Below are 24,913 nucleotides of genomic sequence, written 5' to 3' on the forward strand. Positions count from 1 at the left end.
GATGAGATAGAAAGATACAGTTCTCTGCTGGGCTGGCTTGATCCAGTAATAAATCCCAGAATATTGAGATGAACAAATAGACAGAATGTTCTTCAAATTATATCTCCAACTGAAACCAACTTAAGTAGGATTATGCAACAGTTTATTAACTCTTTGCAGTTCAGAGTTTCTGAGAAAGTTTCATGGGCTTTGGATTATTATGTAAACAGTACTTCAGTCCACTGTCACTGGGCCCTTAGGTATAGTCCACGCTAGTCTTTTCTCTTTCTCCAAGTGGCATAAGAAAGGCAGAAGAAATGTGGGTCACTATTACTTTAAAAAAAAACAAAAACATGGCTTTTAGCTTTTACATTTGGAGGTTCTAGTACATACATTTTCTATAACGTTAGAGAAAATTTATGAATTCACACCCATAACGATTTCTTAAATAATTTTAAAGGCAATGTGCGAAAGGCATGTTTCTAAGAATGTGACATCCCCAAAGTGGATATTAAACAGTCCTTGCTGAACAGGGTAGGAAGAACACAGAAGTTCATTAAAACAAACACAAAACTGACACAGTGAGGAATGGGGCCTGCTAGCTCTGGAAAGCAATGTAGAATCTATGTAAATTCAACCGAGCTTAGCTAAAGTGTAATTTTTCTGTGTATTCACATTGGTGTACTCCCATGAGCACATTCGCAGAAAGAATCCTCAGTAAGGTACAAAATGGGACATTCGGAAAATGCCCATCAGTCCAGGTACACACCTGCATGCTGCTTTTCCACTGCACAGAGTCAGATGAAATTTATCCTCCAGAAAAGAATCTCTAGTTGTGTGAAGACAACATCAGCACGGTTGTGCTCTCATTTAAAACTCTCTATGTAGTTGCAAGAAGTTAGGACTGTAACATGATCCAAAGGAGGAAAAAATAAGGACCATTTGCTACTAATTAAAAAACAGGGGATTAGAAAAAGATGGCTGTGGGAAATAGGGAACAGTTGTTCTCCCAACATGGACCTCTCACCCTGCTGGTTTTGTGGTTTTTAAAACTACAAAAGTGAAAGTTGGAAGTAGGACAACAAAACGACTACCAAAACATAAACAGAATATCCCATATAGTTTTTAAAATAATAATTTCTAAATTGGAGATAGAAAACTAGATTTGTAAGCAAAAAGCTACTATTTCCACATTACGGTTCCTCCTAAACATATAGAATAAACACACATATCAGATCTAATGTAGCTCCATGAATGTAGTAACAAGGTCCCAATTCTGATTCTAATTGCAATCAATTGCAATGAATCAACAGATGAGGTAGGCGGTTAAAGTGATATAACTTCAACAAACCAAGAATGCTAAAGTTAAATAAATATCATCGTGGTCACTTTAAGCTACCTAGCTTCATCAAGCAGAGCTACAAAGCAGCAGGTCAGCAGGTTTCTGGCAAGGAATAATTGGTGCTGAGCAACAGACTGTGTACATGAGCAAGAAACATTGCGTAAAACTCACATTACTGGCTTACCCACACCATATGTGCATTTTGGATGGAAACGGGCAGCTATCATGCACCTCACATATTTTGGCCTTATAGGCTGGAATGAATGAACATTATGTTTCACGGTGCTAGTTAACCCCAATGGAAGCCAGAAAAAATACTGGAATTATGACCTTTCAATTATAATTATTTTTCCAGCAAAACTGAAATCAGGACAAAGATGTAGTGGTAACAAAAATAGATTTGAACTTACAGAAAAGATCTTTACAAACTCAGATATGGTTGTTTTACGTTAATTCATCTTGCCAATATTTTGAGCAGTCAACAACCTATGCTAGTCTGATTGTCAAATATAAAAGTCAAGAATTTATAGATTTAGTCCTGGCCAGTGTGGCTCAGTTGGTTGGGCATCATCCCATGCACCAAAACATTACCGGTTCGATTCCCAGTTAGTGCACAGACCTGGGTTGCAGGCTGGATCCTCAGTAGAGGGTGTGCAGGAGGCAGCCAATCGATGTTTCACTCTCACATTTCTCTCTCTCTCTCTGTCTCTTCCTCTTCCTAAAACTCTTTTTTTAAAAAAATGTATAGATATAAAGTGGCCAAATTTATCATTTCCCAAGAGCAAAGATCTTAGAAGTGGATTTTGCAGTCTGACACTTTACCTGTAAGGACTGTTGGACTAGTCCTTCCTAATAAGCATAAAGGCTTGATTAATCAATGCCTAAAATCTTCATTAGGCAGCAGGTCCTCACTCCCTGATCCCATCAAAACAGTAATATGAAGGTTGGCATTTGGTGGCAAAATACCTATTCAAAGAGGGAAAGAGCCAGGACTTCGGAGGAGGAAAAGACCTGACACTACATCTAATCAACCTACTTCATTGACTAAGGACTGAAGTTGAAGAGAAGCTTACAACTTATTCTAGATCAGACACTTGGTGAGCAGAGGAATCTAGTAATTCAAATGAAAATAAAGTTCGGTGAAATGCACTTCAAAAACCTTCTAGAATAAAAAATTTACCATTTAAAAGACATAAACAGTGCAATAATCCAACTGTGCTTCACTTCCCAATAAATCAGACGTTTGAAAGGGTTTTATATTAAGAAAAACAAAAAACAAAGAACCTTGCAATCATATGACAATTATATTCTCATAAACTACTTATTATAATGGGAGAAATTAATATATTCAAATTGAGTCTCAGCAACACAGATATAAAGAAAAAAGCAAGATTTTTAGACAAATACATGGTCATACCAGTAGCCCATAACCTTTGTGGGGGGAGGGGCGGATATGACTTTATATGATAGAATGACAATGACAGTCAGGTTGATCAATGACAAAAGTTTGAGCCATGTGACTTAAAGAGATGTAAAAAATAACATCCAAGCCACTTTACTCTTCTTGGTGAAAAGTCCCCTGGGCAAAAGGACTGATATTTTGACAAATTGTGATCAGATATGGTACTCTGTGGTCAACTAATTAAGGGATCTTAAACCTAAATGAACCAAGGCAGGAAAGTACCAACATATCTCCTAAAGATCATTTTCAATAGATTGCTCCATTGGTATTATTACCATACAAAATGGTTCTTCTATTAAGCAAAAACTGCCCTTGAGTGAATGGATTGTTTCCTCACCACCAACCTCACTATCATTTAAAATAGAAGATGCACTCATTATAGACAAATTGGAAAATCAGAACACTGGAAAGAATGATTTAACTCACGTATCTATCATCCCAAAGGCAACTACACTTAATGTTTTCATGTACTGAATCCTCTTTTTCTGCATAGGTTTTACATAGCTGAAATTATTCTGTATATGTAATTTTGTACCTCATATTTTAACTAAAATTACAAAACCAAGAGTCTTTATATTTTATTGAAAATTGATCATGAATTTCATTTATGAAAAGTGAAAAATATTCCATTGAGTGGATTGCCATCTTTTTCCAAGTATAACCTTGTGGATTTAAAAGATTAATTTCTTAGAATAGAATCCGTAAAGTGGAATTACTGTCAAAGTATATTAATATCTTTATGGTTCTTGATACTTATTGCCCAAATGCTTTCCAAAAATGGTTGTACCATTTTAAACTGCCTTCAATAACAATAGCCATTACACCTGTATTTGGACTATGAATATATTCTGAGAATAAACAGTTTCATAATCATCTTTATAACCCCCAAACTTTAAATTCATAAACTTATATACCATGTTATACTAAAAAAAATTCTTAAAATTGAAATCTTGCATCCAGTAGATGAATGTTTGCTATTAATACTCTTCTTGAAAATCACTCCCTCCGGTCTTTTTCCTACACCATGCAACCCTAATTCTTTTATACACAGAACTCAGTTTTAAACGAGATAATTTTACTCCCCTTTAAAGGAGTGGTATCCAAAGTCTACATCATATGGCATTCACAAAGCTCAAGAATATTTTCATGCATTTTAATGATTATCTGAAATAAAAACAAGGCAATCTAGTCCCTGTGGAGTCTAAAGGCTCTGTTAAAAGACAGAAGTATGAAAACACATTAGAAGAAAAATGAATGTTTCATTAACATGTACTTTCTATAGCTTTTTCAAAAAATCAACTTTTCCCTAAATTACTAAACTGTGAATTCCACATACAACTGAACTATTCACAAATACACAAAAACATTATAAATACTGTGTACCAGATTGAGACGTGTGCTTGAAATGACCTGAATAAACAAGTCCCCAAAATCCTTACTTTATTTTCCAGGGATTCTAATATTATGCACTTAATTTTAGCAAACATTTTACTGTTATTGCTACTACCTTAATTACTATTTTTGCAATTGCTGCCTATTAAATTTCCTAGTACAAATTGGCTGTAAGCTTGTTTTAGGTCTTCATTAAGAAATTATATTAAATATGCAATAAGCTACTTTGGTTAACAGAAGTTGGGGGGATATTAGTGTCACAGTTTATTATTATAAAAAATTTTTGTGTCTCCTGTCAGTATAACCACAAGAGTATCTCAATGCCACCAGCTGATAATAATCTTTATAAACCCTACTTTGCAGCTGTACCATCTGTTAGTTATTATTTTATATGCGGCTCCATATGCATATGTGAATTAGTTGTCACTCAAGACAAATATACAAATGGAATTGTGGTTTTGTGGGGAGTTTTTTATTGGCTTGTTTTTGTATTTTGCTATCTTAGGCCAGAGAACTAAATAAATAAAAATATTCCTCAGTCTTGGAGGCTAAAAATAAGTGCAAATTTAAAAATAATTTTAGTAGTGCAAATAAAAGAAATTTAAGCCCAACAAACATTCTGAAAGCATGTGTTACGATGTGCCGTAGACTGGTGCACCTGAAACCTGTATGATTTTGTTAACCAGTGTCACCTCAATAAATTCAATAAAAAGGAAAAAAGAAAAAGAAAATAAAAGTATGCATTAAAATTAGTAGTCATCAAAATTCCATGTAATTATATCAAAAAACTGAAATCTACATATTCATAGCTCTCAAAATATATGTACAAAACCAAACACAAATAGGTCCACTAGTAAGTTAGTAACTAATATAATCCTGGTATTCACAATATAAAACACTTTCCACTTTGAAAAGAATGACTAATGACTTGCTTACTTGCAATGTTTATTCCCTGAAGAAATGAGTCATCATGGCAAAAACTAAAACCGGCCCTCCCTTGAATCTGTGGGTTTGCCCTCCTTGAGCTGCATGTCACAGGCTCCTCGACTAGCTGAGGGCACTAAGTTACAACTCACTACCAAAATTTACCCAGAAAGGTAACACACACACACACACACACGAAGTGGCTAGTCCTCCAAATGGGTAATTAGTCCCAAATTATAACTTTTTTCCCAAGTACTAGACTCTAAAATTAGTAAGTCCAAACATGGGTTTATAGGAGCTTATAACTCTCTACACACTAAAAACATGATAAATTCCATTCAAAGTTACCAATGGCTCTTACAATGTTGACTAAAGCACAATTTGCAAGAAACTGTATTTGATCACTAAATCAGTTCAGTGTTTCTTTGTTATCCAATTTTAGGAAGTAATACTTTGGGGTCATATACAGGAAATACTAAAATAAAAACAATAGTAACTAATTTAAGTCATCATTGAGAGAAACTTGGGAGGGGGAGTGAAGAAGAGACAAACAAACTGAGAAATTATGATTTTCCTGGAATGAATGCTGTATTATTTTTAGTTTCACAAAGTAAAAAGTCCCACTAAGTACTTCATGCAAATAAATATGTTCCTTTTCAGAGTCTTTTGTGTAAATGTATTAAAATATCTCATAATTCAACTCTGTAAAAATTAACTTATTGGATGCTCAAACTAGGTTTCCTTTTTTCAAATTATATTCCACCTAGATGTTAGAATTTCCATGATGTCGGTGAGAAAGCTGTACTTGGCCAGGGAACACAGTTTTGAAGTATACTGGGGCTGCAAAGTGTAAGGAAAAATATCACAGACTACTTAACAAAATATTTTAACTGCCATGAGAAAAACTACAGTGTAGTACAGACACATTACATTTATTTTTTTAACCCTTTATTATCTGTCATTGAGATTCACATGTGGAAGGAATTTACATACCACGATTTGCTTCTGTGCTTCTAAAATGTTCTTGATGAAGAATTTCATTTCACAAAAATTTATCTTAGTAATATAATAATTGATTGTATAAATAATAAGAAAAAATTTTTCATGGTTCAAAATTCACCATGTATGTAGCCTTTCTTGACTCTCACTAGTGATATTTCATCCAATGTTGAAGTCTAGGTTATTTTTGTAGTGATGGAGTTTAAGGAACGTATTTATTCCACTTTATATTATAGTGACTTGTAGTGTTCTAGTTATTCCATGAATAGATTGAAGATTTCTGCTTCTATAAGTGGCAGTCCCAGGGCCTTTCACATCTCTACATCCTCTCCACCCCGTGTCCAGCAATTTCCCGAAAATAGTAGGCAATCTACATGTTTATCTGCATGCTCCAAAAAGCCACCTTCAAAGTGTCCTTAGAAAAAATGACCTGTATTTAGACAACTAAGAGTGTTACTTTTAAGCCTTACAGAATCCATACTAATTTACCATAATATTTCAATATTTCTTGGATAGCCATTAAAAATTAAAATAATGAGAATCTTGCTAGGTACAAGAATTGCTTCATAATCAGATGTATATCTTTTTAAAAACTAACTGAAATCATTACACGTTTCCTCACTGATGTTGTAAGAGTGCCTAAAATAATGTAAATCAACAGATTTTCTTAAATGAGTAACCCCTAAGAAATATAACTGTGTGTTTAAAATATAAGGTGGAAAACAATTTAATGAAGAGGTCTACTCATAAAACAGCATTTGCAGAGGACCCCTTATTTATTCACTTATCCATCTAGAGATCATTGACGAGAGACCTGTGTCACACATGCGTGACAATCCGCTAGTGGCTGAGGCTATATAGCGAATTGAGGTGCGCTCTCCAGCTTCCAGACGATACACGAGGTAACAGGACTGTGTGGTTCCCTCTGGCTGAGGGAGCAGGACAAATAGTTCACAAAGGGCTTTGGGTTTAAGCTCTATTCTGCAGATCTCAAGACATTATTCTGCCTGAAGTAACAAAACTTGCTATTCTTTTTTAGAAAGAAATTTGGGAAAGAAACTGCTTGTCTAGTAACAGCCTGGTGAACACATGAGGACCTGGCTGGAGTATGAGGATCCAGATTTGGAAGATATTTGAGAGGCAGCATCAATAGAACTTGATGACAGACTTGAATTTTAGGCCTTGAATTTGACAGACAGATGATGACATTACATGAAATCTAGATGATCAGTTAACATTCTATTGAGCACCTTCTATGTACCAGACACTGTTCGAGGCACACAAGGTCTGTTTTCATTCCAGTCAGGGGAGGCAGACAGTGAAAAGATGAATAATCTGAGACAGTGCTAAACAGGATGGAGAAAATAAGATTATGTGATAGTGACTGGGGGGAGGGGCACTTTAGCTGAGATAGTCATGGAAAGTGACACTTGAACTAAGACCTGGAAATAAGGAGGCAGCCAAGTGAAGCTGTGGTCAGAAAGCGGAGCAAACGCAGAGGCTGAGGTAGGGAAGAGCCAAACGTGACCAAGGGACAGAAAGGTAGCTGTGGGTGGGGGTTTAAGGGTGTGAGAAAAAGGAGACTCAGCACACAGGGAGCTCCCTGTAGCCCACTGTCAGGGCGTAGACAGCAGGAATGATGTGATCTGACGACAGTGCCAATGTTGAGAAAGGGTCAGGATCTGGGCTTTCGAGGGATAGGTGACAGGGCTTCCTGGTGGACTGGATGTGGACGGTGAGGGAAAGAACCTCGGGTTTTGATCTCAACCCTTCTAGAGAAGATGGTGGTATTCAACAGAGACAGTGTAGCAGACAGAAGCCCAGGGTGGCAGGGCCAGGAATCAACAGTTCTCCCCTCAAGTGAAGGCTGCACCGTCTAGGCTCTAGAGACTTGCAAGTGCAATGGCATGTAGGCAGGGGGTCACAGTGTAGAGCTGGGATAGGTCTAGGTGGACACACACTTTGGGACTCATCAGCCTCTACATCGAATCTTCAACTATGAGACTGGATAAGACTCATCTTGACTGATCGAGACTGTGGGGTGGGAGGGAGGTGAGGAACCTGCAACCATGTTTTTGTTTTGGGGTCTTTAAAGGAGAGGAATCATAAATTCCATTTCAGATACTTAAGGTCCAGGTAAAACTTTTCTGTGGCAAATCATACATAGCCTCTAAAAGTATTTTCTTGCTGATGGCTGCCCTGCCCTGGGGCAGGGGCCTTCCTATGAATGTAAGACTGATATCACCAGCCAAAGGGAGATGCCCCAACTGCTAGCCACTGCCTTGTCTGAAAAAGGGGCAGGCCCTCTAATTTTTTTTTTAAAATAAAGTAGACACCACTGAACAAGAAGGGTATTATATGTTTTTATTTTAGGGAAAAAAATGAAAGTATTTTATGATTATGCTCTTATACTGTGATTTAACCCTGTGGTCTCATTTGCAATCTCCCTGTTTCTTTTTTGCTACATAAGCAAGCACTCTGATAGCAAACACTGCCTTTTGAACGTCCAGCTGCTACTCAAACAGAAGGCTCTTCTGAAGTCCGTTACAGCATGAGTATATAAATCCACTCTTTAAGACTAGAAAACAGCACAATAATGAGCTAGTTTGAAGTACTGGGTGGATCATAATCTCAAAAGCTTCTTTCCTTAAGAATTATTAATCTTGGAATTCTTTCCATCAATGAATCAACTTTGGAAGACAACTGAGTACCACAGACATTTCTAGTAAATCTCGTAACTAAGCATTAAACTCAATAATCATGGACAATTTCTAAACCATTCTGGTGGTTCTTTCCCAAACTTCAAACACATCGACCTTTGTTTCCCATCAAAGATGCTACTTATAGTCAGCACTCACTAAATGGGTATCCATCCCTTCCACCCTAAGAATAAATGGAAGAGATAAAGTTACTTCAATGTACAGACTGAACATATTTCTTTGTCTTTGTATCCATTTTTTTTTCACCACTGTATACTCATTTCCTTACATATCACCTTAAATACAGTCAATGCTTAATGAATGAAAAACGAATGCACCGTTTTATGGGAAAGATGACCCTTTTCTTCCTACACACCAATTTCCTTCCTACGTCACTTCTTTATGTAAGTATTTTTCTTGATTATAAAAATATTCATTCATTATAGAAAATCTGAATATAAAAAATAAAAATCTCTCTTCTTAAAATACATATTACTGGCTACTTACAATTCATGACTGTATTCATTCATTTAACAAATCATTTTGACTGCCTACTCTGTGCTAGGCTTTGGGTATATGGAGAAGAACCAAACAGGCCAGGTCCCTGACCCCACTCCAGCTATATACAGCAATACCCTCATGTGCCACCGTAGAAAATAAGTAGAGGTGTGCCACCGTGTAGGACATTTCAAAATTCATGGGTATCCATTTCTTCCACCCTAAGAATTAACTTCCCCCCTAAGTCTTAAAAATTATTTCAGTGATGAAATAACATTAGTACGTTTCTACATAGTATACAAAAGCATCCTAATGACATTGTGAAGTACCCTCAAGGAGCATATAGTTTTTTTTCATGTGGAAAAGAACAAATACCCCAGTCTTTCTACTGAACAATCTCAAGGACTGCATTTTGATGCTGGAAATGGTAATGTAATATAGTTCTAAATACATTCTTTCCAGGCCTTCCCTTACAGGTTCATACATTATCTATTTATTCAAATGTATTAGAAAATAACCACTCAACTGAAAATAGTTCAAATGTTTTAATCCGAGTGCTCTATTTCTCCTTCCAGCACAAGGAAAAGCGTTGCCCTTGGGAAGTCATGCTGAGCTGTCATCCCCTGACTCTGAGCAAATCACCTGTTTCTTGGTATCTAGACACTGGTCTGCATAGCAAGAGTAGAAGCTATTGTTCGTCCTCAGAGAAGTATATAATCATGGAGACCTGTTCAGTTTCACCCCAAAGGACTCACAGGGAGCCTCACTTACCAGCTGACCGCCTTCTACTTCTGAAGCTTTACCTCTTGCTGTCCCTCTTTGCTCATTTGTTGTATCTCCTAAGAAGCAAAACAAACCAAAAACAGAAAACGTTACCATCCCACTGAGGCCAAGTTGTCTTTTATTTCTTTGAAATATCGTTTGATACTTCATGTTTTACATTATGGAATCTACTACTATTTCCTTTTTTACAAAGTAAATAAGTGAATTTTTAAGAATAGTATTTTTATTGAGGTCTCAGATCTCTCTCTTTCTCTCTCTCTCTCTCTCTCTCACACACACACACACACACACACACACACACACACACACAACCTAAGCCAGAAATATATTGTTTTATAAAGGTTTACACTAGAAAAATGAAGTGAATTCACATTTTTTTTTTTTTTTTGTAAATCAAGTCCTATTTCACATAAACTAAGATAGCTTACAATTTAAAGATAAGGCAAATTATTTTCAAATTAGAAGTATTTATGAGTAACTGTCCCCCAAAATAGTTTTTTTATAAGTTTTTTCTTTATAAGGTTTTGTATATCTGTGGATTTGCCTCAAAGTATATATATGTTTGTATGTAATAATTAACCAAATGCTGAACAATCTTTATAGCAGGAAAGAATAAAGAACAAATTCATAAACTGGCTGGTGCCTGGGTGAGTTATGCTACCAAATGAAGTTGGTGACTAGGCTGGCTCCAATGACACAGGACAAACATAGGTAAGAATATGCATAATCTAGTTTATCAGTGGCTTATTTTTATTTATTAATTATCACTAATAATCTGTGATTAACACAGGATAAGTAAAGCATAATGAGAGGTTAACTTAATAATTTGTAAACTGTTCTTGCCATAAAATTAAGCCAGCTCAGGAATGTCCACAACAGGTTAGATTGCAAAATTCACAGACGATGACTTGGCTGACACTAGAGGTTAGGAATTTGTTAATAGAAGGAAGGTCACAAGTCTTGATTGGAGATAAAGTATGAAGGTAAGAAAGGCTGAGGTGCTGAGGTTAACTTTTCCATATGAAATACAGAAGTTTAGTTTACCAAGGGCTAGAATCAAGGAAGAAAGAACCTTGTGAAAATTTTAAAGGATTAAATAAAATTCTGTTAAATTCTAAAATCATGAAGCAAGAATTAAGTTGGTAGTTTATTTACTTAAGACAGTTATTTTACTTAGGATAAAGGAACTCCCCAAAATGTCTGAAATTGAAGCACATTAATACATATTCCAGTCTATAAGTTTTGTTCTCAGCTATGTGTAACATTAAAATAGCTGGGCAGAACCCAGCACATATAGGTGTTTAATAAATACTACCTGAATTAGTTAGTGAATTTCTCTCTATAGTTTCCAGTCTATAAAGCTGTGACAAAGTAATACTGAATGGTATGTAATAAAAACTGTATTTGAGCATACAGTTAGTCTCTTTCTTCTAAAACATATTTGTGAAACTTAAAAGGCAAATTGATGAAATACTCTAATGTAATGTTACTAGTGACCCATAATTGTGGCATAACTTATTAGATTTTGAAAAGAGTTAATGATTAAAAAAATCATATTGAAACAAAAGCATTAGGAACTTTTGGGTTCCATCTATAAGATAATAAAGTAAATTTTAAGTGAAAAATCAACCTACTTTTGTGACCCAGGATATCACCCAGGGGCCAGGAACCTTTAGTCTGCCAAGGGCCATTTGGATATTTATAACATCATTCTTGGGCCATACAAAATTATCAACTTAAAAATTAGCCTACTAAACACCTGCCAGAATGACTCCAATCAACACATCATTAAACAACAAATTGGCAAGGGTGTGGAGAAAAGGGGACTCTAGTACACTGCTGGTGGGAATGCAGACTGGTGCAACCACTATGGAAAACACTATGGTATTTCCTAAAAAAATGAAAAATCGAACGCCATTTGACCCGGTGATCTCACTTCTGGGAATATACCCTAAGAAGCGTGAAACATCAGAAAGAATGTAAATGCCCCTATGCGCATGGCAGCACTATTTACAATAGCTAAGATCTGGAAACAGCCAAAGTGTCCATCAACCGATGAGTTGATAAAACAGCTGTGGTACATATACACAATGGAGTACTATGCAGCTGTAAGAAAGAAAGATCTCTTATCCTTTGAGACGACATGGAGGGAACTGGAGAGTATTTTGCTAAGTGAAATAAGCCAGCCAGAGAAAGACAAGTACCACATGATCTCACTTATTTGTGGAATACAATGAATAAAATAAGGTGATGAACAAAATAGATCCAGAGACACAGAAGTAGGGTTCAGACTGACAAACTTCAGAGGAGGGGGCATGGGTATGTAGGGAGGAGATAAACCAAAGAACTTATGCATATAAGCATAACCAATGGACAGTGACAACAATGCGGGGGCGGGGGGCAGGAACGGGAGGAGGATGTCAATGGGGGGAAAAGGAGAAACATCTGAAACAAAAATAGATTAATTAAATAAAAAAAATTAGTCTACTATGTTTGGTCAGGCTAATTTGGTGAGGCATGTGATGTTAGCTTGGTATTGATTCTGAGGACCTCTTACCGCCCTAGGGCGGATGTTCCCTACCCCTGGAAGCATTGATTTGCATATCAAGAAGAATCTTATTTTCAGAAATCCACTTCTCTCTGAAGTTAGGGATAAGATAATCACAGGTGGCAAAACCAATGAACAAGGAGTTTAGTTTGCTTGGTTATAGGTGGTGAACACGGCAGCATGAGCAGCCAAGATAATGCATGGCATGTCTCTGCGATACATGGTGTATTTGATAACTCCCACGCATGATGCTTACAGAAAATAGCTATCACCTGCTGGGCCAGCGTGGCTCAGTGGACTGAGTGTCCTCCTCTAGACTGAGAGGTCCCTGTTTGACTTCCGGTCAGGGCACAGGCCCAGGTTTCGGGCTTGATCCCCTGTGGGGGGGCGTGCAGGAGACAGCCGATTGATGTTTCTCTCACATCAATGTTTCTCTCTTTCCTTTCCTCTCTCTCTAAAAAACAATCAATAAAAACATATTTAAAAAATATCACCTGAAGTGAAAGATTTATTGCTTTTTAGGTTAAAAAAACTCAAGAAAGATTTTTTACCTTTTAAAATGATATTACTCCATCCCATAGCTACACAAACACTGTATTCGGTTAAAAGCATTTGGCTAAAGGCGTTCATTTGCCTCCTTCACCGTTTTCTGATTTCAAGATGTACATCTGACCAAGACCTTGCCTGTTTCTCCCTACTGCCTGAACAACCAGAAAGATTCTCAGCCAGGCTTGCTGACATCACACGTCTGCCTGGAAGCGATTACAGGATCACCATTTACGGAAATGCCATGCCTGGCGATGACTCAGATAGGACAATAACTGATTACAAGGGAAAATGCCACCGGCAAGATTTTTCTCTATAAACAAAGACACAAAATGAAAACTACACAAACAACAGAAAAAAAAAGTCACAAAGAAATAGAATTTTTAAAGTTTTTTCCCTTCCCACTAACAAATTATTCTGTCATGGTAAAAATTTAGGTATTTTACACATTTTTTTATAACCCACATGAAAGCGAGGTACTTTTTTTTAACAATAAACAAAGATGCATGTGACAAATGTGAAATAAGGTATTTTGGTTTTCAAACATCAGAGAACTCGTTTATTTGCTGGATAGATTCAGAAATTTCATCTGCAAATTAGCTGTTTAAAAAGAAGAAAAACAACCAACATTTTCACAGTACTGTACATTTCATACAGCCTTTTTCACACCCTCACTACGGTGCAGTAAAACGTCCTCCCCACCCAAGCCCCAGTTTACAGGTGAGTGAACCCTAAGGGCCAGAGCACCCAGTGACACGCCCAGGGTCTCCCAGGGAGAAGGCAGTCTCAGCAGGAGCAGACGCGAGTCTCCGGACATCTCTGGGGATTCTGTGGCAGGTTCCAGGCATGGAGGCTGAGGTGGGAGGAATCAAGTCTCTGAGTCAGGGAACAAGGTGTGAAGAGAAGAGCCCAGGCTCCTGCTCACTGAAGACAGGATCTTGTCCTGGTCCCACCCCTGAGCCCCTAGACACTTTTCTCTATTCCTTTTTTCTGCCATAGGCCCCATGGACTCTCTGTTCTCGTCCCTTTCCACTGCTGATGACAAATACTTCTGACCAGGGCAAGCCGCTGTCCTCTTTCCCGTCCTTCAAAGCAAACACACAGTCCCCTGGATACTTTCCTAGAAGTTTGTAAGGAGAGAAGCAATTTCATAAGAGGCAAAATCCCTCTTATACTACAATGTGCCATTTTCTTGGTTTAAAATAGTTTTTATTTAGAGTGAATAAATGATAAAGGCTACATATACATACTCATGCAGCTCTTTAAGGCCTTCAAAAACCAAAGTGAAATTCATCTATATTTTAGATTAGGGGTTGGCAACGTTTTTGGCAAAGGGCTAGATAGTCAACATTTTAGGTTCTGTGGACCTAAAATGCAACTTCTTGGTTGCAACTTCCTGACTGCCATTGTAGTTGAGAGAAGCCACAAACAATACAGAAACCAATGAGTGAGGCTGTGTCCCAATAAAATTAAATTTACAAAGACCATCATCAGGCTGTAATTTCCTGATTTGTTTTAAAGAATATATGTACTCCACCTTTTAGGATAAAAGGCTGAATCATGTTTGACTTATACAAGGAGACGAGAAAGGGACAGTCATTAGGCTGTCATCATGATCCCCTTCTACTGGGTGAGCTGAGTTGAGGGAGAGGAGAAACGGTGGTGAAGAGTGAGCACTAGGAATACGTGAAGATGGAAAGGAGAGGAACCCCAGTGATGAGAAGGGAACCCAAATGCCTATTTGGATCACATAGAGGAGACTTGTTTGGGTAGGGGGCTTGGTAGTGGGCGTGGGAAGGAGTGCCCGCACTCAGGAGAAGCTCTAGTAACTTTCACCCTAGGCCTCTCTCTCATCCAGTCCATGGGTTGGTGATTTGGGAGGACTTGGCTGCCATGGTTCTGCCCCTTCCTTTTCCCCTTCTCTTTAGAATGGGAGGACCAAAGACAACACATGGCTCCCTCTGCTCTGACCCTCCACAGGGCCTCTGCCCATGGGGGGAAGCCTGCCCCAGCCCAGCATCTCCTGTAATTGGATGGAGCTCAATCTAATTCCAGGGTTCAGATTCGGAAACCTATTTGCTCCTTGATAGAAACCATGTTCTTTAACACCAGTTCTAGAAGCAGTAAAAATGAGAATTTGGTGTTCATCTGTTTTACCTTTTTTTTCTTCTGAAATTGGCCATAGCTTATCTGGGAAAGAGGGATGTTAATATTCAAACACACTTCAGAGTTGGGCCTGCTTGCAATGAAAAGCTGGGAATACAGAAAACTGTTTTCTTTTTATTTAGTAGAGAGGAATTATCTAGAACTCAATACCTGAGAATGCAGTCTACAAAACACAAGTTTCAAGTGGTTCACCTGGAGAAAATATTTCTATGGTCAAAAGTATGAGTGTGTCCCCTTTTAGTTGATTTCCAATTTATTTTAACATATTAATGGCTCTGAGAAATTCTTTAGTAAAGAAAATTAAAAAATTTTTTCACAATTTATTTGACCAGGGAACCATTTTATTTACCGAACACATACTAAACCTCTTACAGAGGTCTATGAGCACACTATGAGAAATGTTGATATAACATTTCCGAAGCTAAAATTGATTATGAAATCTATTTTTACCTGTCTCCTCAGAAGACCCTCGACATTGCCAAATATGTTACTTAGCTTTCATTGTACACAATACCAACCCACTCTTCCTTTCCTTTAGACTAGTCTTTTCACAATTCCCTGTTCATCCATTCAGTTGCATTTGGGGCAGAATAGCATTCTGGGCCTGCGTTCTACTACATCCTTGGGATGCCAGAATAGTTGATAATCTGCAGAGGAGAAAGGACAGCCAAGCACCTTGCAGACACACGAGAAAACTCTAGTGCGCAGAAATATCTCCTCCACAAATTCTACCAATTAGGGATTCATTAGGGTTAATGAGCTCCTCTTTTAAAATGCAAATACCCTCTGGGAGTGTTTTCTTATTAGTCATTCACCCAGTGAAGTAGTGGAAAGAACGAGGGAATGGCCACTCCATTAACTCCTTTTCATTCTTCAGTCACACATGCATTATACAAGGCAGCCTAGCACTGTGGCAAGAGAACGGCTTGGAATTTGACAGATCTCGACTCAAATCCTTTACCAAATCCATGACCTTGTGCAAGTGACTTAACTTTTCAGAGTCTCAATTTCCTCATCTGAAAAATGGGAATAATGATACATAATGAGGTTGTTACAGAGATTAAATGTTAAACCCTAATTGCAGAGAAGGGAGAGGAGTTGGGGCAAGATAAAGGTTTGTCTTGGTGTCAACTGCTGTTGGGCCTTTGTCATGTGGCTGTGGCCATTAGCCTCAGAACAGGAGAGGTGCTGGGAGAGGCTCTCACACCCAATCTCATTCAGTCCTCACGGTAGTGTTATGAGCTGGCGTTATTATATCTATCTAACAACTGCAAACTTGGTATTAGAAGCCATGTCTGCTGGCAATGCCAAATCATTACATAATATGCAGCTTCCCATTACTTATTAAAACTTGGGTTAAGTTATCCAATTCAGTTTAATACACTTCACATTTAAGTCTCTTCAGTGTAGTTTTCCTTCCACTTTTCCTAATACTGTGCACTTACTCCCCATTTTCCACTATATAAAAAAAAAAGGAGAAATAAAGAAAAAATGAAAATACTAACTGCTGAAGATATGCCCTTCCCAGGAGCCTGCTGTTGTTAGGTCAGGATTCTGATGACAATTGTTATAAACCCTCGAGAAAATGAGCCAAGAATAGGAACAGCTAAGCCAGCTAAGAAGAAGAAATGCTGTATTGAACAAACAAATACAGGAAAAGGTTGGCTAGGAATTAATGAAAATAAAATTAAAATGACACCAAGAACATATTTAATTAGCATACCAAAATTATTACACCCAAAATTCGCTAAGGATAGAATACAACCAACATACTGGCATCATTGTGATAATGAACTGAAGACTCAATAAACATCTGTTGATTTGACTATATGTGGGGGACTGGGCAATAAGAAAGATAATTCTACATATATACTCATTAAGAATTTACAAAAATAAATATAAATGGTTGTTAAAATACATTGAAAAATTTAAATTAAGGTTTCAATAGAACAGCAATCTATTTTATGAGATATTAGTGTGAACCATAATACATATTTATATACAACTTTTAGGCATCATGTTGAGATTTTAACCTTATGAATGCTATTGAAATCACAGAGCTAAAAGCCTTGCTTGTTACCTTAAAGTCTTAGGGGCACAATGAATTCTTAAAGGTATTTTACTTAGTGAAGTAAGAAATACCAGCAAATCCAGCTGAGGTCAGACACACTCCTAGTCCTACTGGCCTGCTCTTAATTAACTTGTCCTGGGATTCCACAGATGTCTTTAGGTCTGAGTCTTGTTGCTTTGTAGTTATGGGTAATAATTTTCCTGGAAGATCTTAAAGCAATCCAAAACATCATTTAAGCATTTTACACTATGTTAAACAGTTAAGCCTAGACATCCTTACTTTTTAGGGTGAAAGACTAGAACCACAAAAGGCCAAATTCATTTTGCACATGTACATTTGTACAATACTGTATCATGCTGTACAAAGCTGCCTTCAAAGGTTTTTGGTTCATCTTTCCAAAATCAGAGTGAATTTATATACTGTGAGAGTAGGTTGGGCTGACCATTCCTGTCCCTGGGTCCCGAGTGCTGCTGCAAGAAATGTCTACCCAAGGCCGTTCTGAGCAGTCCACTGACAACAGGTTCCATAGGCTCTGCTGACAACAAACAGGGCTGACACAGAAAGAATTTTCAGCACACACAACTTGAAGCCTAAATTTGTAAAGAGTTAAAAAACAAACAGGCTCACTCTACCGGGTTACCTGGTATTCTGAAACAAAGACTCCAATGTGCTGCCATTTGTGGGCGAAGATGGCACTGATCCATCGCCAATAATGCAAATCTACATTGGAGATACGTGGGATCAAGTCAATCATACTCAGGAGTGTTCAGTCTCCTTTCCAACCAACAGAATAAACTTGTGGAATTACAGCTTGGTGTCAGGAGTTCTGCTCAGTTTTCATCATAGAAAGCTAAGTGACCCCATGAAACCAAATGTATTTCAACCTGTAGCATCAATTGGTCCAATCAGAGATATTCGGTAGGTAAGCTTGTTCATAGATTGATAAAATGGTTGTGTTGTAACAGAAGACTGCGGAGAAAATTTTTAGTATAAACAATAAAAGCAGTATATAAAATATATTACCCTTAGCTTCAAGTTACATTTCATTCATTCCATAAAAATCAGGTAAACACGTACTATGTGCTATGTATCATGCTGGGCACCATGTAAACTAGAGTAATACCATCTCTGCCCTCACAGCATTTACATTCTAGAAGGGATTCCAAACAAACATATGGAAATCATAAAAACTGGATGTAAAAATGAACCGCAAACTAAAAATGATGGGAGTACTAAATCAGTTAAGGCACAGAAAATTATATGAGACACCTCTCCAAATAGGACATACAAATGGCCAAGAGACATATGAAGAAATACTCAACATCACTAATCATCAGAGAGATGCAAATTAAAACAACAATGAGCTCTCACTTCACACCTGTCAGAATGGCCGCCATCAACAAATCATCAAACAAGTGCTGGCGAGGGTGTGGAGAAAAGGGGACTCTAGTGCACTGCTAGTGGGAATGCAGACTGGAACAGCCACTATGGAAAACAATATAGTGTTACCTCAAAAAGTTAAAATTTGAACTGCCATTTGACCCAGTGATCCCACATCTAGGAATATACCCTAAGAAGCCTGAAACACCAATCAGAAAGAATACATGCACCCCTATGTTCATAGCAGCATTACTTACAATAGCTAAGATCTGGAAACAACCCAAGAGTCCATCAGTAGATGAGTGAATAAAAAAGCTGTGGTACATGTACAAAATGAAATACTATGCAGCTGTAAGAAAGAAAGATCTCTTATCCTCTGAGATGACATGGAGGGACCTGGAAAGTATTATGCTAAGCGAAACAAGCCAAGCAGAGAAAGACAAATATCACATGATCTCACTTATTTGTGGAATACAATGAACTAAACAAACTGATGAACAAAACTGACCCAGAGACACAGAGGTAGGGTACAGAATGACAAACCCCAGAAAAGGGGGGGCTGGGAGGGAGAGAGAAACCACAGAACTTATATGCATGCATGCATAACCAATGGACATAGACAACAAAGCTGGGGAAGGAGCAGGGGTGATGGGGAGGAGGGTGTCAATTGGAGGAAAAAGGAGAAACATCTGTAACAAAAACAAATTAATAAAAATAATTTAAAAAAGAAAAGAAAATTATATGGAGTGCACTGTGAAAAAGGTGACCAACTATAACCAAAACAAGTTTCCTTATTATGGCTTTCCCCGCCCCCAGCTCCCTTCATTAAAAAAAAAAAGTATATCCTTAGCCAGTATCATTACTTTTAATGGAAGTCAAATATTAAACATGCTCTTGTATCAAACAAAAATTTGATAAGAATATTTCTGAAAATGCATGAGTGTTATTTGAAGAAAAGTTGATATTAAAAAAGTGAATCACTTGCAAATGACAGACCACAATTAGAAACAAAGCCACACATGGCAGATTAGATACAAGGTGGCACAATGTGAAACTAGAGGAAGACAGAATTTGATTTCAAAATGCAAAAGAACTGCCCTGACTGGTTGGGTTCAGTGGTTAGAGGGTCAGCCCTAAGACCGAAGGGTCATGGGTTTGATTACTGGTCAAGCGCACATACCTGGGTTGCAGGTTCAAGTGTGGGAAACAACTAATCAAAGTCTCTCTCTCACATTGATGTTTCTCTCTCTCCCCCGCCCCTGCCTCCTTCCTTCCCTTCCATTCTATCTAAAAATCAATGTAAAAATATCCTGGGCCCTGGCCAGTTTGGCTCAGCAGTTAGAGCATCTGCCCATGGACTGATGTGTCGCGGGTTCGATTCCGGCCAAGGTCACATCCTCAGTTAAGGTTCGTCCCCAGCCATGATTGGGGTAGCGCAGGAGGCAACCAGTCCATGTGTCCCTCTCACATCGGTGTTACTCTCTCCCTCCCACATTCTCTCTCTCCCCCTCCCACTCTATCTGAACAAAAATAGAAAAATGTCCTTGTGTGAGAATTAAAAAATAAAATAAAAATATCCTTGGGTGAGAATTAATTAAAAATAAATAAATAAAATAAAATAAAATGCAAAAGAATCTGGTTGGTTTTATTGAAGATGTCATAGTTATACAATATAAATGTGTGAAATTACTTTCATGGGGGTCACGATATACTATGTCATTTTAAAATGTTCATATAAGAAAAGAGGCTTGGTCTCTTGAAGTACTCAGGTCTGCCTAAACACCACAAGGCTTGAGGGAGGAAGTCCCAACCTCTTCACCAGCCCACTGGCCACAGAAGCAGGTAGACAGCAACAGAGACTCCCCACTTAGCATCCTGAGGAAGGACCCTGAAAGGGCCTGGATCAAAGTTTAGGGCTGCACACTCAGGCCTGGCCATCCTTTGTAAATTCATGGAACTTTTAGTTGGGTTACAATATACCATCAGAGTGAAAAAGAAAGTGAGTCACGGGCTCACCTGGGATGAACGTGCCCCAAAGGAAAGCAGGGGCCGAGTAGCAGAGCACGGGGCCATCGTGGGCACAACAGGAGAATTCCCAGGCCTCCTTGCCAGTGGGGCAGTGCACCTCACATTTCAGGGTGCGTAAGAATCACCTAGGGCGCAAGTTCCCGAGTCTCACAAGAAATGCAAACTTGCGAAGTTTGGTGAAGGCATTCCAGAAGGTCCAAAGGCAGGGGATTCATGAACAACACTTTGAAAAACATCGACTAAGATAACCTTACACAGCTGATAAGATTATCATCTGCCTAATATTTGAAATAATTGTCCCCTCCCTCGGTCTCTCCTTCCCTCCCACTTGTTTAAATATTTAGACAGTACATATCTCTGTGCTAAGGTTGAGGCTCAACAAGAACAACTTCCCAAGAATTGAAAGCAGGGTCTTGAATAAATATTTGTACACCCATATTCATAGCAACATTATTCACAAGAGCCAAAGGTGGAAGCAACCCAAGTGTCCATCATTAGATGAATGGATAAACAAAATGTGGTATATACATACAATGGAATATTATTCAGACACAAAAAGAAGGAAATTGTAACATATGCTATAATATGGATGAACCTGTATGGCATTATACCAAGTAAAATAAGTCAGTAACAGGAAGACAATACTGTACTATTCCATTACACGAGGTTCCAAGAACAGTCAAACTCACAGGCAGAAAGCAGAATGGTGGTTGCCAGGGGCTGGAGGGAGGAGCAAAGAGTGTGTTTAATAGGCACAGCTTGAGTTTCCATTGTGAAGAGTTCTGGAGACTGGTTTACAACACTGTGAATGTACTTAACACTACTGAACTATCCGCTTAAAAATGGTTACGATGATACAACTTGTGTGTTTTACTACAATTAAAGAGAAAATTTCAAATATAAGATGTGTTACCCTCTATGTAGAACAATAAAATGGTGGAAGTTAAGTCTACTGTTTAAGACTGGATTTTACAATCTATTTTAGTCTTGTTCTAGTGTTTATATACAGATGTTATAATTAGTCTTTATCCGATATTCATATTATTATATATAAAGGAAAAATCAAGGGGAGGAAATTGTGTGTTTTCTTTCTCTCTGCTGCAGAATTGGTTATGGCTCACTAAGGGCCTGGCTACCAGAAATGGTTTGACCAGCTGCCCAGTTACAATGCACTGCAGTAAAAAATAACCACCAGTATCAGGACAGCATGCTCTGGCAACTCTGTACTAGCACAATAATGTTGTTTTTGTTGATATGTATCGGTTATTTACCATACTGTCATATAACATATGTTATATTATCAGGTAATATAACATGATGTTAGTGATATTGAATATCAATATGCTATGCTTTATAAAAATCTCAACTACTGGTTATAAAAATTGAAATTTTTGTATAACTTGAATCAAGAAATCTAAAATTTTTTTTTTTTTTTAATCCTCACCCAAGGACATTTTTCCATTTTTTGTTCAGGTAGAGTGGGAGGGAGAGAGAGGAACAGAGACAGAGAGAGAAACATCGATGTGAAAGGGACACATCGAGTGGCTGCCACCCACACAACCCAACCAGGGCCGGGGACAAACTGCAACCGAGGTACGTGCCCTTAGCGGGAACCGAACCCGGGTCTCTCAGGACCGCAGGCCGACGCTCTAACCGCAGAGCCAAACCGGCCAGGGCAAGAAATCTAAAATTAAAAGTACTAGATAAACAGAGTACAATTACAGATTATGTGAAACTTCAGAGTTCATATGCATAGCCTTCAATGATCTAAAGCAAAATATTAAACTTCCCCTAAGGAAGAGACATTTTTCAATCCCCTTAAGCCTTGAAGTCATTAGGATGCTGAAATTGAAATCCAGGTGTTTAGGGGGAAAAGTTCAATATCAACAAACAAATTCTGAGGTCCCACTGCTGCCTTGTGCCTCTTTCCCATAGAAATCCCACCAGATCAGAGAAGCTAAGGGAGGGGAAAGAAGAGGAGAGTAATAGGGTCAGAGGCAGGGGACAAATCAGACTTCAGGAGCCTGCTACTGGTAGATCCTAACCTAACAACTGGGGAACACTGACCTCAGCAGCTGCAAAACAGGTTGGTAGCACAAAATCAGAAAGATCTAAAGGCAAAAAGCCCACTGAAGGACAAAGCACCCCAGTGAGAGCGAGCAGGTAGCACGACTAAAAAGCGTGAGGATTTGCTTGATGACAAGGTAGTGGTGATGACAGGAATAGTGAGGACTACTCTTTGCCTGAAATTGTCCTCAACATAGACTTCAACCAGCTAATAGTACTCAGTCTTCATATCTCAGCTCCAACCTCCCTACCTCCACTCCCCCATAGAACCCATGCCCCTCTACATGCTCCCATATGTTCTCCGTCTTCAACAAAGTGCTCTTCACATATTTGCAATCCTTTAAAGATATGCACTCACTTGTTTAATAGCTGTTGTTCCCACTAGACAGTCAGTTCCACCAGGACAACCATATATTTATTTTATTTGCTACAATATCCAGCATCTAGTACAGTGGCTGGCATCATGTAGGAAGATGGTAGGACCTGAGGAATGGTTATCTTCTGAATAACCATTTTGGAGCCCAAGCGAGGAGAGGAGGATGTGGGGGAGGCTGTGGCAGCAATGGTCTGGTCCTGGCTTCTGAGATACATCAGGGTAAAGACGGGCCTGGAACATCTCATTGTGCCAGAAAGTGCTCAAAGAATGAGGAAGACAATTTGAAGGGGCTCCCACTGGTCAAACTGGGACACTTTAAGCATCAAAATAATTATAGTAACATTATAATCCATTAAAAATATCCATAAATAATAAACTAATTTTTAAAATCCATGCACCTATACTGACATGAGTAAAATAATAAGTAAATAAATAAGAGGAGGAAGCTTTTTCTTGCAGTGCAATGCCAACTGATGAATGGAGAAGGAATGAAGGAATCAGAAAATCACTATTTGGCAACTATCATAGTTAATTCAGCCAAAAAGCATAGATGCTAAAACCAGTGAATGGGTGGTTGATTTAAAAAAAAAAAAAAGGATATTACATAGTTTCAAAGCACCGCCCCACCCCCCCAAATACTGATTGTAAAGAGAGAAGAGTAATTCTACATTAGCGAAATCTGATAGATAGGACTGTAAGTGATCATGTTTAACATCTCCAGTAATAAACAAACAGGAATTGTGCAATACCTAATAAGCGGATGCAATTAGAACACATCACTCCTGTGATATTCCTAACAAAATGCACAATTCTAACTTGGAGGACACATCAAATAAACCCAAACTGAGGGATATTTTACAAAATAACAAGCCAGTCACCCTGGCCATTGTGGTTCAGTGGTTAGAGCACTGGCCTGCCGACCAAAGGGTCTTGGGTTCAATTCCTGGTCAAGGGCCTGTATCTGGTTTGCAGGTTTGATCCCTGGCCCTAGTCAGGGTGTGTGCGGGAGGCAACCAATCAATGTGTCCCTCTCACATCACTGTTTCTCTCTCTCTCTTTCTCCCTCCTTGCCTCTCTCCCTCCCTCCCACCCTTCCATTCTCTCTAAAAATCAATAGAAAAAATATCCTCAAGTGAGGAGTAACAACAACAAACTGGTCTGTAATCTTCAAAAGCATCTAGATATTGAAAGTTAAGGGGAGACTGAGGAACTATTCCAGATTGAAGGAGATTAAAGAGACATCACAACTAAATGCAACATGTGATTCGGAACTAGTCCTTTTGCTATAAAGCACATCATTTGGAAAAAACATAAGTGGGGGTCTATGGCTTTGATGGTTAACTTCCTGATTCTGATGACTGATACAGGAGATATCCCTGTTTAGGAAATACACACCGAAGTATTTGGAGGTAATGACACATCATATTGCCAATTTACTCTTAAATGGTAAAACTAAAAGCTCTTTGTATTATTTTTGCAACTTTTCTGTAAGTTTGAAATTACTGCAAAATAAACAAAAAATAAGAGAGAAATAGGATGATTGGAATATGATATAAAGATAGAGACAGAGGTAGGGTAGAGACAGGTCCACCAGACCCTTTCACCTACCCACCAGCAGAGCTTCCCTTTCACCTTTCCATGCAGAAGGGACCA

The 24,913-nt window shown here is 38.3% G+C and overlaps 1 protein-coding gene across 2 annotated transcripts in view; it reads right to left on the reverse strand.

Annotated features, from left to right (window-relative positions):
• Positions 1-24,913, reverse strand: part of UMAD1 (UBAP1-MVB12-associated (UMA) domain containing 1) — a 237,189-nt gene that overhangs the window by 58,303 nt on the left and 153,973 nt on the right. For both annotated transcript variants that reach the window (XM_036246297.1, XM_036246296.1), the window contains exon 3: positions 10,067-10,134. In XM_036246297.1, coding sequence (XP_036102190.1) covers positions 10,067-10,134 — 68 coding nt within the window. The remainder of the gene's footprint in view (positions 1-10,066; positions 10,135-24,913) is intronic.

The sequence above is a fragment of the Molossus molossus genome, unplaced genomic scaffold (genome assembly GCF_014108415.1).
Source record: "Molossus molossus isolate mMolMol1 unplaced genomic scaffold, mMolMol1.p scaffold_m16_p_7, whole genome shotgun sequence".
Classification (NCBI taxonomy): Eukaryota; Metazoa; Chordata; class Mammalia; order Chiroptera; family Molossidae; genus Molossus; species Molossus molossus.